The sequence below is a fragment of the Miniopterus schreibersii genome (assembly GCF_964146895.1).
Source record: "Miniopterus schreibersii genome assembly, chromosome: 4".
Taxonomy (NCBI): Eukaryota; Metazoa; Chordata; class Mammalia; order Chiroptera; family Miniopteridae; genus Miniopterus; species Miniopterus schreibersii.
The window spans coordinates 98,329,412-98,345,772 of NC_138105.1; the positions used below are offsets into that span (position 1 = coordinate 98,329,412).

The 16,361-nt window shown below is 48.8% G+C and overlaps 2 protein-coding genes across 5 annotated transcripts in view; one reads left to right on the forward strand and one right to left on the reverse strand.

Annotated features, from left to right (window-relative positions):
• SIMC1 (SUMO interacting motifs containing 1) overlaps nt 1–760 on the forward strand; it is a 38,238-nt gene extending 37,478 nt beyond the window's left edge. Inside the window, exon 10 of the mRNA XM_081136319.1 lies at nt 343–760. Within this exon, the coding sequence (XP_080992445.1) occupies nt 343–605 (263 nt within the window). The 3' untranslated portion in view covers nt 606–760. The remainder of the gene's footprint in view (nt 1–342) is intronic.
• A 497-nt stretch (nt 761–1,257) lies between these two features.
• Nucleotides 1,258–13,769, reverse strand: KIAA1191. Of its 4 annotated transcripts, XM_081136320.1 has the most exons (9): nt 13,533–13,769; nt 12,356–12,468; nt 12,021–12,106; nt 9,503–9,681; nt 6,868–6,994; nt 4,919–5,043; nt 3,038–3,144; nt 2,731–2,873; nt 1,258–2,627 (listed from the first exon to the last, which is right to left on the reverse strand). In XM_081136320.1, the coding sequence occupies exons 3-9, from the start codon at nt 12,046–12,048 to the stop codon at nt 2,419–2,421; spliced, it is 918 nt and encodes a 305-aa protein (XP_080992446.1). In that variant the 5' UTR covers nt 12,049–12,106; nt 12,356–12,468; nt 13,533–13,769; the 3' UTR covers nt 1,258–2,418. The 4 variants fall into 4 exon arrangements, with proteins under 4 accessions (XP_080992446.1, XP_080992447.1, XP_080992449.1 ...); XM_081136321.1 differs by lacking the exons at nt 6,868–6,994; nt 9,503–9,681; XM_081136323.1 differs by lacking the exons at nt 4,919–5,043; nt 6,868–6,994; nt 9,503–9,681; nt 12,356–12,468; nt 13,533–13,769 and having other exon boundaries at nt 12,021–12,107.
• Between the last annotated feature and the right edge of the window lie 2,592 nt (nt 13,770–16,361).

The window sequence follows — 16,361 nt, forward strand, 5'->3', positions numbered from 1 at the left end:
TCTTTCATACTTTGGAAAAAAATCTCTCTGAAGATACTCAAAATTCATTTGAATATTTTTCAAGTGGTTATATTAATTTTAAATATAGTTTCATTGTTTAAACCAAGGGAAAATAAAATGAATTTTTTTAATATGAAAAACTTGAGGACCAGAGAGAACCAAGAACAAAGGACCTTTTGGAAAGAGAGTCACCACCAGCACTCACCTGGCTTTTGACTTGTAGCCCAGTAGCTAGTTAACAAGTCTTTGCCCAGGCCCTGCCTACTAAAACTGGACTTCACAGTCTTAAATCATAAAGGAATAAAAAGCAGTTCAGTTCAACTGACTTTTTCCCTCTTGCAGAGCACTTACGGAGTTCAGTGATCGATCGAAAAGACTTAATAATCAAAAGGATTAAGCCCAAGCCCCAGCAAGGCGACGACATCACGGTGGTGGACGTGGAGAAGCAGATCGAGGCCTTCCGCAGCCGCCTGGTCCAGATGCTGGGGGAGCCGCTGGTCCCCCAGCTCCAAGACAAAGTGCACTTGTTGAAGCTCCTGCTCTTCTATGCTGCGGACTTGAACCCCGACGCAGAGCCCTCCCCCAAGCACTGGAGCAGCCCCTGAGGCCCTGCTACGCACTGAGCACCAAGAATACCTCCTGAACTCTATCTCCAACTACTTGGAAGTTCTGAAAATATGAAAAGTAGTTACAAGTCTTAAAGGACCAAACCTATCTTATTTATCTGTAGGTTATAATAAATTTCTAACTCTTTAGTAAATACTTTTTTTTATAATCCTATCCTAGCCTATTCTCAAAAATACGGCTTAAATATACAAGGTGTATATATTTTTTGATAAATTATTTATCTATACTTTTTGAAACAGGTAATACTATATGCACTTAGATGTTTAACATTTCCATTCAAGATGTGAAAAAAATCCCTCTGAACAAATCCTAGACATCAAATGTTATTCAAGGAATTAACAGCCTGTTTCGAGAGAGACACATTCATTTCTCTGTAATGGAACACAAACATCAATATTAGACCTGTTATATTGCCTATGAATTTGACTTTGTGACCAGTCTATTAAGATCTAATGTAATGGGGAGATGGGAGGTTAGAAACAAAAGGATGAGTGAGTTACAAAAAATGTTAAAAGGGTACAATAAAAGGCAATGGTTTTTCAAAATACCAAGTTTACCTGCTTACCATGACTGTGAGTAGGCAGAATGTGGTAACTACTCTTAACAGGACAAAGAAAACAGCTATCCACGTTTGAGAAAGTAGTAAGGATTTTTATTGTCAAAACAAGTAAGAGATACGAGCATAACAGAAAACACAAATAAATTAATTGTTCCCATCATTTGAGACTCCAGGGCCTCTCTATGGAAAGGTCAGCCCAGCTGGCTATGTAGACACGATCCTTCCAAAGCAAGAGCAGCAGGGATCTGAGACAGTGTTGAGGACAGTGACCGAGCACACCGCAGCGGGGAGCAGTGACAGGTGCTACCCCGGTTCCTTTCCTCAGGCCGTGGTCATACGGGTGTGAGGCTCATTTGGGGGAAATGATTGCATATAGAACATTTCTTCATCCTTCCGCGTGGCTCTTAGAAAGTTTCAGGCCCTGGTGACACATTTCACATCAATGTCTGGACTAGAATCTACGGATAGTCATCACCATCTTTGTTTTTAAAAAGCTTAACATCCATTTATCTGTAGCAAAGCAGTAGGCGGAATCTTCTCCCTTAGAAACTTTCCTACCAAAAAAGTTTCCTACCAGATTAACTTTCCTACTTAATCTCACTTTAAAGTGCAGCAAAGGCTATGCCAGACTTGTGTTTGCTGACACGGGAAAGAGCAGCACTGCCCAGAACTGCCTAGAGGCGCCGCAGAACTGGCTCTGCCCGACAGCCACAGCTAGGGCTCCGGTCTCCACGCAGGAGGGTCCCTGCCAAGTCTGGCTTTGTGCCCAGATCTCAAATGGATCGCAGGTCCCCTCACTGACAAGGCTGCAGCCCACACGGCACCAGCTGTCAGAGGGCCGGACCAGCCAGTGAGCGCCTCTACACCCCGACTGGTCCATGCTCATGCTGACCATGGTCAAGGAATCAAGAAGCCTTGGTTTGGGAGCACAAACATTATCTACCTTGCAAGCAATGATCAAGTTCTTGTCGAGACTAAATGATGCAAAAATAGGTGCTGAGCGTCCCCCCCACTGCTGAGGTGACTCAGTCTACGTCTCAGTTAAAGCGCTACCCGCTGGCTTCTTTGCAGGGATAAGCTCTGCACTAATGGTCCTCGGAAACCAATTATGTTCCCAGTTCTAGCCTCAGTTTAAGAGGTAAAAAAACCCCAAACCTTTCCTATGTCAGAGCCAGGGTAATAGTAAGTGGGTGCAAGACACCCGCTATTCACAGTCACTAGAAGAGAAAGCTCTAGAACCCAGTGGGTGTGAGCACATTCAAGTCACGGGGTTTGAGATTATGGGTCCGTGACGGTTGTTTCTTCCCTTCCATCACTGGGATGTCCATCTTGGGCGGCTTGAAGGTTGCTGGGTCTTCGGCCATTCGGGTGGCCTGCATGCGGATCAGCTCCATTGGCGATGGCTTCTGGGCTCCTCTGTAGGGTTGGGTGGCAAAACCTCCTACAGAAGTAACCAGAGCGAAAGGATTTAAAAATCAGCAGGCAGCTCCTGATACGCACAGTAAAATGCCTGCTGCACTGCTCTTTCGAGGGAGCTGGCTTACCTGAATCTGACTTCAGGAGGGATCTTGGTCCAAAGAGGATCCATTTATCTGCTGAGTTCCTGTCTTTATCCCCACTTCCAGAATCCATGGTGCTAAGATTTGGGCCAGGTAAGGCTGTGGAAGAGCCTGAAGAGAACCAGCCTCTGCAGAGAGAGAGTAAAACAGCCCAATGTATCCCCTTCCCTCCCTCTAGAAGGGTCTTGAGTGAAAGGCCTAGGAACTGCCCACCCCCGCCCACTTGGAGACCACAGGCCTAAGTCCCAATCTCTCCATACACCCGGCTCGGAAGACCCATAGGGAGGCTCACCTAGGTTTCTGCTTCGGGGAAGAGTGGGGGGTACTGCTGGGGGTCGACTGGGAGGAAGGCGGCTGCTTCTCTTCCCTCGTTACCTCTCCACTCTGTAGTTTTAGTGTCTGTTCAGATGGGTAAGAAGAGAGACTTCGGCTAAGTTTGGGTGTAAACAACCTGGTTCACACCAACATCAGGCAAAAGGAAAACATTAATAGGTGGAATAACTTTGGATTATAAAACAGACACTCCTTTGATTTTGCCATACTAGATAGAACTCCATCTTTTAAAAAGAATGTACTAACTCTACAACACATCTCAAGACACTTCTGTACTAAGTGCCACACCAGAGCTTTTAATTTTCCCACCTCGCCCAGCCGTGAGTGCAAGAGCCAGAGCTGGAGCTGCAGGCCTTCTAAGTAAGGCCTTGAGCTCTCCCTCGCTGCCTCTCCTGCCACGGACACCCCCACTGCCAATCTCGAAGCCACGACTGGGGTATGCTGTTCCTCTCCAGCTGCCCGCTTCGTCCACGGAGCCTGCCCCATTCTGTCCTTTCCCTCCCGTAACCAGTCACCCTGGGTTCCCCCGCACTGTAAACAGACCTCTAACATCCAGACTAGCTGCTGGGGGAGAGACAAATGTACTTCCCAGTCCTTCCAGATCCAGGCTCCCTTACTGTGTCTGTGCTCCATGTCTAGTGTGCAAGTGCTGAGCCCAAGCCACATCCAAACAAATGACCCTGACTGAATTTTCTCAAACACACCACATGTCAACTTACGCAAGCTGGCACGTCAGCCAGTCTCATGTTCTTCTCCTGTGGCCAAGACCCAGAAAATGGCCCAGAGTCAACCCTACCATTATACAGGGTGAACTGCTCAACTGGAACTCTGGCACCAATCCTGGAAAGTCCTGTGTCAGAGACCAACAGTGCCTCTCTCCCGAAGCATCTGTCTTGTCTGACAGCTTAAAATGGTCCCCCACAGCAATGTTCTTACATTTGGTGTACAAACATCATCTGGGATGCTCAATCTGAAATGCGACAGTCCACAAGGTCTTACATCCCTCCCCACAGGCCACCAGATGTCCCTGACTCTTCCTTCCACATACTGTGCAGCACAATCCTTCTTTGAGCCCCTTCAGGAGCCAGGCTCTCAGACAATTTTGGAATATGGGGTAGACCAAGAAGAAATAGGGCACCAGGAGACTTGAGCTCAGGTGCTGTGACTGGTTAAATACAGGAGCTTGGACGTCAGTCTTGGCATTTATAGAACACAGAGAACAGTTTCTCCCTCAAAGGATTAACAAAGATGAAGTGGATTCAAGTGCCTCAGGAATCATAAAGCACTGTGACGTACAGAGCAGCGTTCCCCGAACTAAAGTCACTTGAAATTCCTTTACTCGTACAACTATTTGGTCATCACTAACCTTACCAAAAATTAGTCTTCATTCCAATTTCAGAAATGAAAAGCAAAAGCATTCCAATTTATCATTTTTAAAAAATAAAACAGAGCATGACATTCTTTCAGCTAGTGTCACACCCATTGAGGTTGCCCGATGCTCCGCCCCTCAGCGCCGATCACTGGTGCAGGAAGTGACCCACACAGGCTTTACTTTCGGGACGTGCTCGCGCACAAGTGAGCGCAGAGGCTCTTCCCATCCTGACCAGGCACCCCCACTTCAGACAGATAAGCAGGACCTTCAGGGAAAAGAGCTCCCGACCATACGACTCCACGTGCCGCCACAGGCGGGCCCAAAGCAGTTCTACACTCCTTGCCCTGTTCTTTCCATCACTCCCCACAACCCCGCCTGGCTGAGCGGGTAACTCTAAACCACAGCACATCTCAAGCTAAGAGCGGTGAGGGTGTCGTTTTTGTCACAGTTCCTGAGAAACCAGCTTACGTGGAGTGCTTCTGCCACGCGAAGGTACTTGGTCTCCTCGGTGGTCAGGCCCTTGTGAGGTGTGTAGCCAGCATCTCTCAGCCCTGCCTGCTGCTCAAAACGCTGAATGCTCTCCTGGGTCTGTTCTGGGAACAGAGGAGATGATGGTCATGCTCACCCCCTCTCCCATCACAAACTGGGGGGGACAACACAGGTGTCCCATTCTCCCCAGAAGCAAGAGACCAGAGGAGGGTTTCCCCAGAGGGCAGCCTTCCCTCACACAGAGAAGGAAGATGCCTCCAGGGAAATGCCTTATCTCCCTCTTATTTTTACACCCCGATGTCCCCTTTGTGCTTAGAAAGGGAACATGGAGAAGCCAGCTGACCTTCAGAAACAGCGCAAGTCCTCCAAATAGTTTTCTGAGAGGCTCACTGCCCTCTCGTCCCACACAGAGACCTCCACCAAAGAGAAATGGGCCACATCTCAGCTGGATGGCACCAAGGTACCAACTGAATTCAAACCACAGAGAATGGGCCTTGATCTAGCCAAGGTCTACCAAGCCAACGTTTCTCATGGGTCAAAGTGCCTCTCAGTGCCTGGCACAGCAGACAGACAACTCAGTGTCAGGTCAGTCTGACCCACTTACACTGTGATCAGTGAGGCAGTTATGGGAGCATGTGAGATCTTGCTCTCAGCATATGTCATCTGTTTGGCTTAAATTCATGAAAGTTCTCTAAAGTGAATGTCAGTTACACTGTGGAATGACTGACAGCTGAGTTTTTTGCTTACTCTGTGTGCACACTACCTGGCACAGCCCTACGCGCAGGACTGTGGCAGTAGTGGACCAAGGTCTTCCCTGAAATTTTAAAGGTGGTAAAGGATTTAAGGCATCACAGCACACTAATACCAGGACTTCAAATGCAGCTATTTCTTAACAATGTGAGACTATAGCAACGTCCAAAGAAGTTCCCGGCAGCATCAGCTGAAAGAGCGGTACGGCGGCGAGGTCTGACCTGCGGGAAGCGCGCGCGGAGGACGCGGACGAGCCGAGTGAGGTGCCGAGTGACGGCAGCACTCTGGAGTCGGAACGCTCTGTGCTGCTGGGCAGCGTCTCCAATAAAGAAGTCAGATTCTGCTGGGAAACGGGGCTGAGCGCTCACTGCCAGAACATTCTCAAGCTTACAAAACACTAGCGGTTGCTGATTCAAAAGGCGTGTTTACATGTGAATGAGAGGAAGTCCAAGAAGAGACTGGACTTTTGGTTCTTGGGCCAGTTCTCTAGTAACTGCCCAGATAAACCGATGCCCTCTCAGAGCAGATAAACAAGGACTTCCGAACTTTGAAACTGACCCAAGAAGGAGAACCTCTCTGTGCCCTGTCCCTGGCAGAGGCTGCTGCTGACAAGCAGAGCTGTGTATCAATTAATTGTTAACTTCCCACAGCAGAGCCATGGTTTTAAAAAAAATGCAAGCTCCCTGTTTCCAGTCTCATTAGGAACACAAGTCACACATCCTTAAGAATAAAGAACAAACTTGCCTCAAGGTCCAGGAAGGGAAAAGCTTTGAGCCACTTAATTAAAAAAAAAAAAAAGGACTACTAGGCAGGCGGCGATGCCCCCAAGTGTCGCCTTCTCCAGGAGCGGCACCCACCCACCACTAACCCTCCCTCCACCTGCCAGCCAGACTCCCCATCTGGTTTAGGAGGGAACAGTCCGGATGGTGAAGTACTTGCCCCAGGCCACACCGATGGATGTGGGTAAGACAGCAGCAGCACAGCGGCAGGAATACCCTTGTCAACTGGGACGCCTAGTGTATGGCAAATCTTCATCTCAGTGGAGCTTTACTGGTGACTAGAAGCCCAGCTGGTGCCTGCCAGGCACAGGCAGGACAGGCTAAGGCAGGCGTGTCTGCAGAGCCCCATACACCTTCCCGCCCCTGTTCCACTCTGTTCTAAGGGTACAGAACGCTTACTTGTGATCAGAGAACTCATGATGACACGGGTGGCTTTAGCCTTCACCACAGGGACCTTGTCCATATTGTCAATGGCCGATGACAGGGTCATGGCAGGGGAGGAGATGCTGGCCTCTCCTTCCTCCACCTGTTCAAGAGAGGGAAGGAGGCACTTGAGCAGTGTGGGGGTCGCACACCTAACCCACTCTGCTGGGGAAGAAGTTGCTGAGACACCTTGAACCTGATTGTAAGGAAATCTTTGACAGGAAGGGTTGTCATCTCTGCCTGATTAGGTATGTACCATCCATAGTGACAACAGATAAAGACATAAATAACTTATAAAAGTGGGAAAGCCAAAATGCGAAGCTGGGGTCTCCTAATTCCCAGCCCGTGTCTGTCCAGGACCTACGACTACTCACTAACCATGTACCAGGCACTACGCTGCCTTTTGTTTGACTCATCACTGCACGAGCTCAGTGTTCTCAGACTTGAGAGCATCACAATCTGATGGAGGAATTGTTAAACAGACTGCTAGGCCCCACCCCACAGCTGACTCAGTAGGCCTGGGGGGTGGGGGGACGACTCAAGAATTCATGTTTCTAACAAATTCCCAAGTGATGCTGATGATGCTGGTTCCCAGACGACACTATGAGGACCACAGCTCTAAAGGTTCAAGGAATGGTCTTTTAAAATAAGCCAAAGAACTCTATGTAGCTCCTAGTCTTTAACATGAGAGTCAGGAGCTCAACACCTTCTGTCATTCCAACCCCTGTCCCCATGCTCAGGACCAGCAGGGAGGAGACGATCAGGTTTATTCTTTGTTCGCTGCTTCTCCAAAGGAACTGAGAAGACAGTCAGAAGGAGGGGAAAAGTAGGAAACATTGTGACCTCACTGGAGTAGAACTTGAACCTCTGCTTCCTCACTTGGAAGATGCTGGAGTCAGGACAAGTGAAAGAATGCAGGCACTGAGTCCCGCTGAGCCTCCCTGTAAGAGCAGCTGTTCCAAACTGTCAGCTGTTCCAGCAGGGGCACAACAGCTCATGGGAAGCCCAGCGTCTGCCTTGTTGAGTAAGCGGCAGCCTTTACGTTGGGGGCGTGCTGCCCTGGAAGCACGGCCTGCCTGTTCCGGTCCTTTCAGTGCACTGCCCTGGCACTGCAGGCAGGCTGCCAGGGCCCTTCTCTCCCAGTACTGCCAGTCCTCTCTACGCAAGACATTTACTCCCAACAACTAACTGGGTCAGATTTCGGTAGATAATGGACATAAGGAATTTCCCCCGGAACTGTAGGGGAAGCTTTTGCAGAAAGCAGCTCCCTGTTCTCCGAGCTTAAGGGAAGGGGGTGGGAGGAGCCATTAGAAAGGAAGCCTCAAACACGACTCTACCAGGTCGAAGTCAGGCTGGGAGCCAGGAGTCGTAATGTCCCCTACACACCTAATATGTGTCAAATCTTTCAATCCGCACAGCACCTCCACGTCAAAGTACTGTCAGGTGGAGATACTGTCACTCAGGCATGAGGCTCTGTGCCCAAGGTCATGGCTAATACACAGACCATTCCGGGATTCATACCCAGTCTGTTAGAGTAATTGCTCACTGTGTACTTCCTATCAGGCCCTTAGCTGTCATGCAGCTCAAAGTTCAGTGAAACTAGATGTAGATTAAATGGCCTCATCTGAACTTGGCAGGCCTGGTTTATTCAGGCAATAGTACCGAGAGCCAGTGGTAACAGGACACAGTCCCTACAGGCAGGAAGCACAAGCTTCAGTAACATGTCTGCAATGAGCCTGTGAGAAGTCAGACTGCACAGAAGGGCTGTGAGGGCAGCTGAGGTGGGACGAGGTACGGTATCTGGGAATGTGAACAAGGGCCTGAGAAGGAGGCCACTCTTACAGCGGGAAAGGCATCTGCGGCAGGAGGCAGAGCATGACAAAAAAAGTATAGCATGTGTTCAGGAAAGAGCCAATTTTCCCCCAATCACTCAATGAACATTTCTTTTTTTTGGTATCTGTTTCATGCCAGGTCCTCTGCTTGATACTGCAGGCAGAGTACAAAACTGGCCATGGCTCCAGCCCTCCAGAGCTAATGGAGGGGGGTAAAGTAACGCAGGGCTTGTGAAAGGGGCCTGTGGTACAGTGGCGAGCTCCAAGGGAGAGGTAACAGTCTTACTGGGAGTTCTCGCAGGAGAGATGTCTGTGCTAAGACTTAAAGGACACCTATGTCAGGCAGGTGGGTGGGAGGAGAGGGTGGGAGGACAGGATGTGGATATAAACATTCCACGCAATGGAGCAGTTGAGGCAAAGACTTATAGGCACCAAATACCCTCAAGTGCAAGAAATCTTAGGAAACTTGCATGGTTGGATCACTGGAGGGAGCGGCAGGCAGGATGGGATCATGCAGAACCAGACTGAGGGGCTTGCATTTTTAATGCTGTGGCAAATGGGATGGGGTGAGAAGGGTCTGAGCTGGGAGAAGACATGGCCATTCTAGTTTGAATCAAAAAGAAAAAAAGGACCACCCACTCCCGCAGAGTCACAGAAAACACATACAGGAACTGGTGGTGGCCAGATTCTATGGATGCTGGGAGCCACTGAGGCTTCCAGAGCTGGGGAAGGGGTCCGAAAAGGCTGGGCTTGCCACGAACAGTCGGCGGGGCAGGTACCTTGGCGAGGTGCTGATACTTGCGATCTGGAATCACTGGCTTCCAGGGGATGCTGCCCATGTCCGATGGAGGAGGAGTCATGGGCGTAGGGTCCTCCAGGGCATCATCATAGCTGAATGCCCGGCGGTACATCCCGATGGGCAGGGACATCTTGCCCAGAGGCCCACTAGGCTCAAGAGCTAAGAACAGAGACACCTGTCAGGATTGGTTCAGCAACTGAACATGCGAATAGCTTTACACTGATCTGTGGGCAGGAAAGCTCTGAAACACCCACTCTGGGACACAGCAAGAAGAACTTGCCTGGAACAGTGAATCCAATCAAGGAATGAGAATCTGTAGTATTCAAGTGTCTGCCTTTATGCCTGACACTTGGATTCTCCTCTTGACCCACTCAGCAGCCCTAATCCACTTATATGGTTTACAAAAACCAGAAATTCAATTTAAATGACCTGAGCAAGGTGACAAAACTTCGAAGTGCAGTAAGGAATCAAAATCCAATTCTGTCTGATTTCAAAGCTTGTGTTCTTTATGCCACAGAATCTGCCCCCACAGCAATTCGAGACTGAGGATATGACGTTCTTGTTCCCATTTTTCAGATGAGAAAAGTAAGGCCTAGAGGCAAAGTGATTTGCCCAGTTTCACACAGCAAGCAGCCAGCTGGGGCTTGATTGCAAATCCTCTGCCTTCCCTACTTCACCAAAGAAAACAAGAGCACGATTACAAGAAACATTTAAAATATGCTGTCCAGCATCACCACTGTTTCCAGTGCTCTGCATGATTTAGCAACAGTGCCAAATGCCAGCAGAGAAACTGTTGACAACCATGCTCATAAAGAGCTGCCAGGTGATCCTGCCCTTCCATCTGCCATCTGCTGGACCTGACCGGCGGAACATCCTGCTGTGACACAGGCACCCCTCTCAAGGGCACTCTCAGCTCTGCCAGACCAGGGAGCAAAGTTCATTTTGTTTCACAGCAGAACTAATGTCTACATCCTGCCTTCAGTGTGACAGTTTCCTGTTGCTGAAATTCCATTAATTGCTCTTCAAAACATCAACTTGCACGACGGAAAGTCCCAAACCAGCAAAGACACTTCATTTAAACAGCTAGGGAACCAAGCAGCTACCATTATTATTACTATTAACATCAATAATAATTCCTAACAAATCCCTAAAAACAGAAAGAGGATCAGTGGCTGCCAAGGGCTGGCGGGGTGCGGGGAGGAAGAGGGATTACTAATGGGAGTAAGGGTTTCTCTTTGGGGTGATGAAGATGTTCTGGAATTAGATAGTGGTCATGGTTGTACAACCCTGTGAACACTAAAAACCACTAAGTTATTCATCTTAAGTGGGTGAACTTGATGGTATGTGAATTATGTCAATTAAAACATGCAAATAACAATTGCCAAGTACCCTTCCTTGCCAGGCACTGACATCCCTCACTTTTACCTTATTCTCATTAAAAAGATACTCTTCCCATTTCCCAGCTCAGGCAACTGAGGCATAGATCTTAAGCGACACCCAGCTAGCAAGTGTGGGTGGGGACTGGAACACAGACCTAAGCCACTGCTCGCTCCACACGCAAAACCCCATGCTCCCCACACTACAAAGCATTAACATAATGAGTGCAACCCTGCGGTCTCGGGTGGCCATAGCAGAGTTTATGGTAATCACAGGAGCAATGGCAGACAGACTAAAACGCAAGCTGATGAAGTGAGAGACTAGGGAGGGATCGATACTGGAAGGCATGGGGAAGATTCCTGTTGCTACACTAAATTTGGGAGCAATGTCAAAAACATCTTAAGTCTCCTCCCAACAGCCTTCCTAAAAATAAGAAAGTCAGCTAATATTTACCAAGAAACATATCCCTACAAATAGAGGCCCCCAAACTTTCTGGGCATTAAATGCACATTCATCACTAACTTTGAACCCACATTTTCACACGTTTTATGTTTAATCTTCACAGAAGCCCTCAGACGTGGGCACTATCGTCTATACTTCACTGATTATCTAAAACTGAGTGATTAAGACTTGATTAAAAATCACTGCCCTTCCCACTAAAACAGTCCAAGGCAGGATCAATGACTTCAGTAACCCAGAAATTACTGCCCTACAGAAACCCAGGACACATTAAATGTTTGCTGGCTTTAAATCAGGCTAGTCCCTTTTTGCCCAGACCTCCATTCTATCTGTTCCCCAAGCCACCTAAAAAGGGGGTGAGTTTAATCATTCTGGCACATACTACAAGAACTACCCAACTTATTCTGAATTCTTATTTGATACCTTAGGAAAGTGACAAATTTGTCATACCCTTGAGTGAAATGACTACTCTCTTTCCAGGTAGATTTTAGGTTTATACCCTGGCTGCATGGTTAGTAAGATAATATTTAAGTGAGGCCAATATATTAATTCTAAATACTCCTGGAGGCCGAAAGCAACCATCAATATATGGTTCAGAAAAAGTAGTTTCTGGTTAACAACGTGAGGGAAACATGACTTTACCAAAAAAGAATTAAGTTTACCAGGCACTTCTGATTGTCTCGAAGCCATTGAAAGACTGGATCCAGGTACTTTTTCTATATAGATTTCAGGGCTGAGTCCCTGCCACCTAATAAAAATAACAAAAAGCATTTTCTTACAGTGAACACCAAAGAATAGCTCCAATGCTGTTCTTTTGACAGGCACACAAAGCATTGTATGGCTTGCTTACAAAGTTGAAACACACACACACATGAGGCAATGGGTGAGAAACATGCCAAGAAAAAAAAACAATGTCAAAGGTCGCACCACACCTATGGCTGACCTTAACAACTCTGATATGTCAAAGACACTACACCTGCTGGAAAGGTGACCTTACCAGAGTGAAACGATGTGATGTTTATGCTGATAGACAGAAGTTAATGAGGAACATTGTCCAGCTGCTGCAGATTAGCTAAGTTGCTTAGGAAGAGTCCGTCCATCCCAGAGGATCTGAGAACAAACAAACAAACAGCATTGGTCCAGCCCCCTTCAGCAACTGCCAAACCACCTCCTACCCATTCGTGTACTTCCCCGGCCTTGCAAGAGGGATTTATAAGTTTTATTTTTTCATTTTCCAAGTAAGTTATGACTCATGGTCCAAATAATTTGACCTGTAGCAAGGGACGAGGTGGCACAGAGGGTAAATTCATTCTTTGTTGTTAACACTAATATTTATTTATTTATTTATTTACTTATTTATTTATTTTTGCTAACACTAATAGTTATAAGGGTTTTTATACAATCCTTGTGTTTGAACCCTTGCAGGAATCCCACAAAGCAGGCATTATTTATCCCCAATTTAAAGGAGAAGGGAACTAAAAAACCAGGAGATAAGTGATTTGTCCAGGGTCTGTGATAAGTGGCCCATCCGGGAGACAGGCAGTTTCACCCCCAGTTTACAGGGGAGTTCAAACAAAGCCCTGAGAAAGCGGAGTCGCTCGCTTTTCAACTTGCTACACAGCCCCTCCATCCAGCCGGCGCTCAGAGGGCAAACGAGTCAGCTCCTCATTAAAAAGCATCGCAGAAACCAAAGATCAGTCACCCCCCGGGGCCTGGGAGCGCCCGGCGCAGACGCGCCCCCGCCCGCTCCGCGTCGCCTCCCCGCACGGCCCGGCTCCGGCCAGGGGTCCGGGACAAAGCCCCCGGGGCCTCAAAGGCCAGTTCTGACTCAGCCCCTCTCCCACCCGGCGAGCGGGGGAAGGCTGGGCTCAGGGCCGCGCCTGCACCAGCCGAGGGTTCCCCGAGGAGGGCAAGAGGCCTAAGGGGTGACGGGGCAGGGCGAGGGGAGGGGGTCCCGGGGAGGCAGGTGCGATGAAGAAGAGGCGGGGCCCGGCCGGCGCCGCGGGGGCTTCACCCGACAGCAGGCCCCTGGGGACCCGAGAGCCGGGTAAGGGGTGGGGTAAGGGGTGGGGTAAGGGGTGGGGGGAGAGGACTCGGGCCAGGGCCAGGGCGCGCCCCTCGGGACCGGCGGAGGATGGCGGCCCGCGGAGGCCCCGCCCGGCCCACCTGCTTACCTGTTTGGCCGCCGCGGAGCTGCCCACAGCCCGAGCTCCGGCACTACACAGGCCCCGAGGACCCACGTCTTTCTACAGGTTGTGGCGCAGTCGGGACCCAAGCCATGGTGCGAGCGGTGTCGTGTCCGTCGAGACCCAAAAGACTCGGGAACCGACCAGGGAGCGTAAAATGCCGGCCAGCCCCGCAGCCTTCCTGATAAAGCCTCCCTAGTCGCTCAAGTCACGCGAGACTTGGCCCGGAAGACGCTCGGGGCATGCTGGGAGATGTAGTCCACGGTGCCAAAGGCCTCCCGGCCTCCGCTGCTCTTCTAATAGGAGAAATGAGCAGGGACCCTCTTCCAGCAAGAGCTGGGTTAGTCAGGGTTTATACTAGTAGCGCAACCAAAAAAGGGAGCAAACCCCATCCGCCTCCCCTAGACAAGGTGATCCAAATGGCATTTCCCTTTTTATAAAAAAAATTATATATATTGTTGAAAATATTACAGATGTCCCCTTTTCCCCCCATTAACCCTTTCTGCCCCGCCCCCACCCCCACCCCAGGCCTTCCCCACTCTATTGTCTGTGTCCATGGGTTATGCACTTATGCATATAAATTCTTTGGTTAATCTCTCCCCACCCCCTTCCTTCTGAGATCCCTCAGTCTGTTCCATGCTTCTATATCACTGGACCTATTTTGTTCATCAGTTTATTTTGTTCATTAGATTCCACATATAGGAAAGGTCATGTGATGCTTGTCTTTCTTGGCCTGGCTTATTTCACTTAGCATAATTTTCTCCAGGTCTCTCCATGCTGTCCCAAAGGGTAAGAGATCCTTCTTTACAGCTGCATAGTATTCCACGGGGTAAATGTCCCACTTTTTTATCCACTCATCTACTGACGGGCACTTCGGCTGTTTCCAGACCTTAGCTATTGTAAATTGTGCTGCTATGAACATAGGGGAGCATTAATTCTTTCTGATTAGTGTTTCAGGATTCTTAGGATATATTTCCAGAAGTGGGATCACTGGGTCAAAAGGCAGCTCCATTTTTATTTTTTTGAGGAAGCTCCATAGTGCTTTCCAAAGCGGCTGCCCCAGTCTGCATCCCACCAGCAGTGCACCAGGGGCCCCTTTTCTCCACACCCTCGCCCGCACATGTTGTTGTTGATTTGTTGATGGAGCCATTCTGACAGGTGTGAAGTGATACCTCCTCGTGGTTTTAATTTGCATCTCTCTGATGATTAGCAACGTTGAGCATTTTTTCATATGCCTCTTGGCCACCTGTATGTCCTCTTTGGAGAAGCATCTATTCACGTCCTCTGCCCCTTTTTAAATTGGTTTGTCTTCCTCTTGTTGAGTTGTATGAGTTCTTTGTATATTTTGGAAAGCCATTCTAATCAAAACAGCCTGGTATCAGTCCGTCATGACCGAATCCACAAGACCCCACGAGGGGTTCCTTCGGAGCTGTTTAAGTTCAGGCCACCTTTCCTAGCTCCTGGGTTGGATCTCTTGTGGCACTAGAGGTTCCCCTCCACCCCTCTTCTGTGCTTTTCTTCTGACTTGGTTTTGGTTCTTAACCACGTCTGCTTCCACTTCTGTGCATGGCCACCTTACTTCCCCAAGGGCAGCAGCATCTTTGGAAAATTCTTCTTTGAGGTCTGGCTGTATGGTTCTTTTCTGGGGGCAAATACCAGTCAAGGAGCCCTGTGTGTGGCTGACCAGAGAACATGGTTGTCTTTTTATGTATATTTACAACATACACTTACCGGGAAACTAATTTCTGTTTGTTTGTTTTTAATCCTTGCCTGGGGAAATTTTTTCCATTGCTTTTCAGAGAGAGAGGGGGAGAGAGACACATATTGGTTGCCTTACACACCCAGGGATGGAGCCTGCAATGGAGGTATGTGCCCTTGGTCAGAATCGAACCCAGGACCCTTCAGTCTGGGAGCCGACGCTGTAATCACTGAGCAAAACCAGCTAGGGCTATATTTAAAAAAATAATAAACTTGGAGCCTCAAAAATTAGAATTAATCAGGATCTCTCTTGCATCCTACTTCATAGGGGAGGGGTCACCTGCCTTTCTGTAGACATCTGTTCTCTCTGGCCAGGCCAAGCCCTCAGAAAGGCCCATTCCCTAGACAGAGCTGCTAGCATTCTCAGGATCCATCAGCAGACAGGAATTGGGTCAGCAGGAAGGTAGCAAGCGGGGGTGTGGGGGGGTGTCATTTGCGTTTCTGGAGTCTCTAAACTGGGAGCTCTACCTGGAAGCCTGCCGCCTTTGTCATTTAGATGAAGCCGTCCACCTAGCGGTGCGCAGGAATTGTCCATTTCCATTGCCCAACTGGCAGCAGAGGAAACTAATACTTTCGAGGCGACTTTGGAAATGTACCTCAGCCAGGGGGCAGCAGAGTTGACATTCGAGCCCAGGGCTGAGTATCTACCTGATAGTTTGGCTGCTAGCTGTCCTTGGTCTCAGCTCCTCCACTTTTTAAGTCCCTGGGGCCACAGGTTGAAAGCACCTTCCCAAGGAAGAAATAACGGGGAGCAACATCTCCCTCTAGTGGTAATGGGGAAGAAAGGTTTCATGGAAGAGATTAAGAATGCTGGGTTAGAGCACGCCTGCGGAACCTTTCTTCTGCCAATGGCCATTTGGATATTTATTTATTATTATTATTTTATATATCTTTATTGATTTCAGAGAGAGGGAAGGAGAGGGAGAGAGATAGAAACATCAATGATGAGAGAGTCATTGATCGAGCCCGCAACTCGGGCATGTGCCCTGACCAGGAATCGAACCCCGATCGCCTGGATCCCAGGTCCACGCTCAACCGCTGAGCCACGCCTGGCTGGGC

Coding starts and splice junctions, on each gene's coding strand:
- KIAA1191 (XM_081136320.1), bottom strand. CDS start 12,048: ATGGCTTCGAGACAATCAGAAGTGCCTG. Junction 9,682..12,020: donor GAGACAATCAGAAGTGCCTG/GTAAACTTAATT, acceptor CTCTGTTCTTAG/CTCTTGAGCCTAGTGGGCCT. Junction 2,874..3,037: donor TCCCCGAAGCAGAAACCTAG/GTGAGCCTCCCT, acceptor CTCTCTCTGCAG/AGGCTGGTTCTCTTCAGGCT.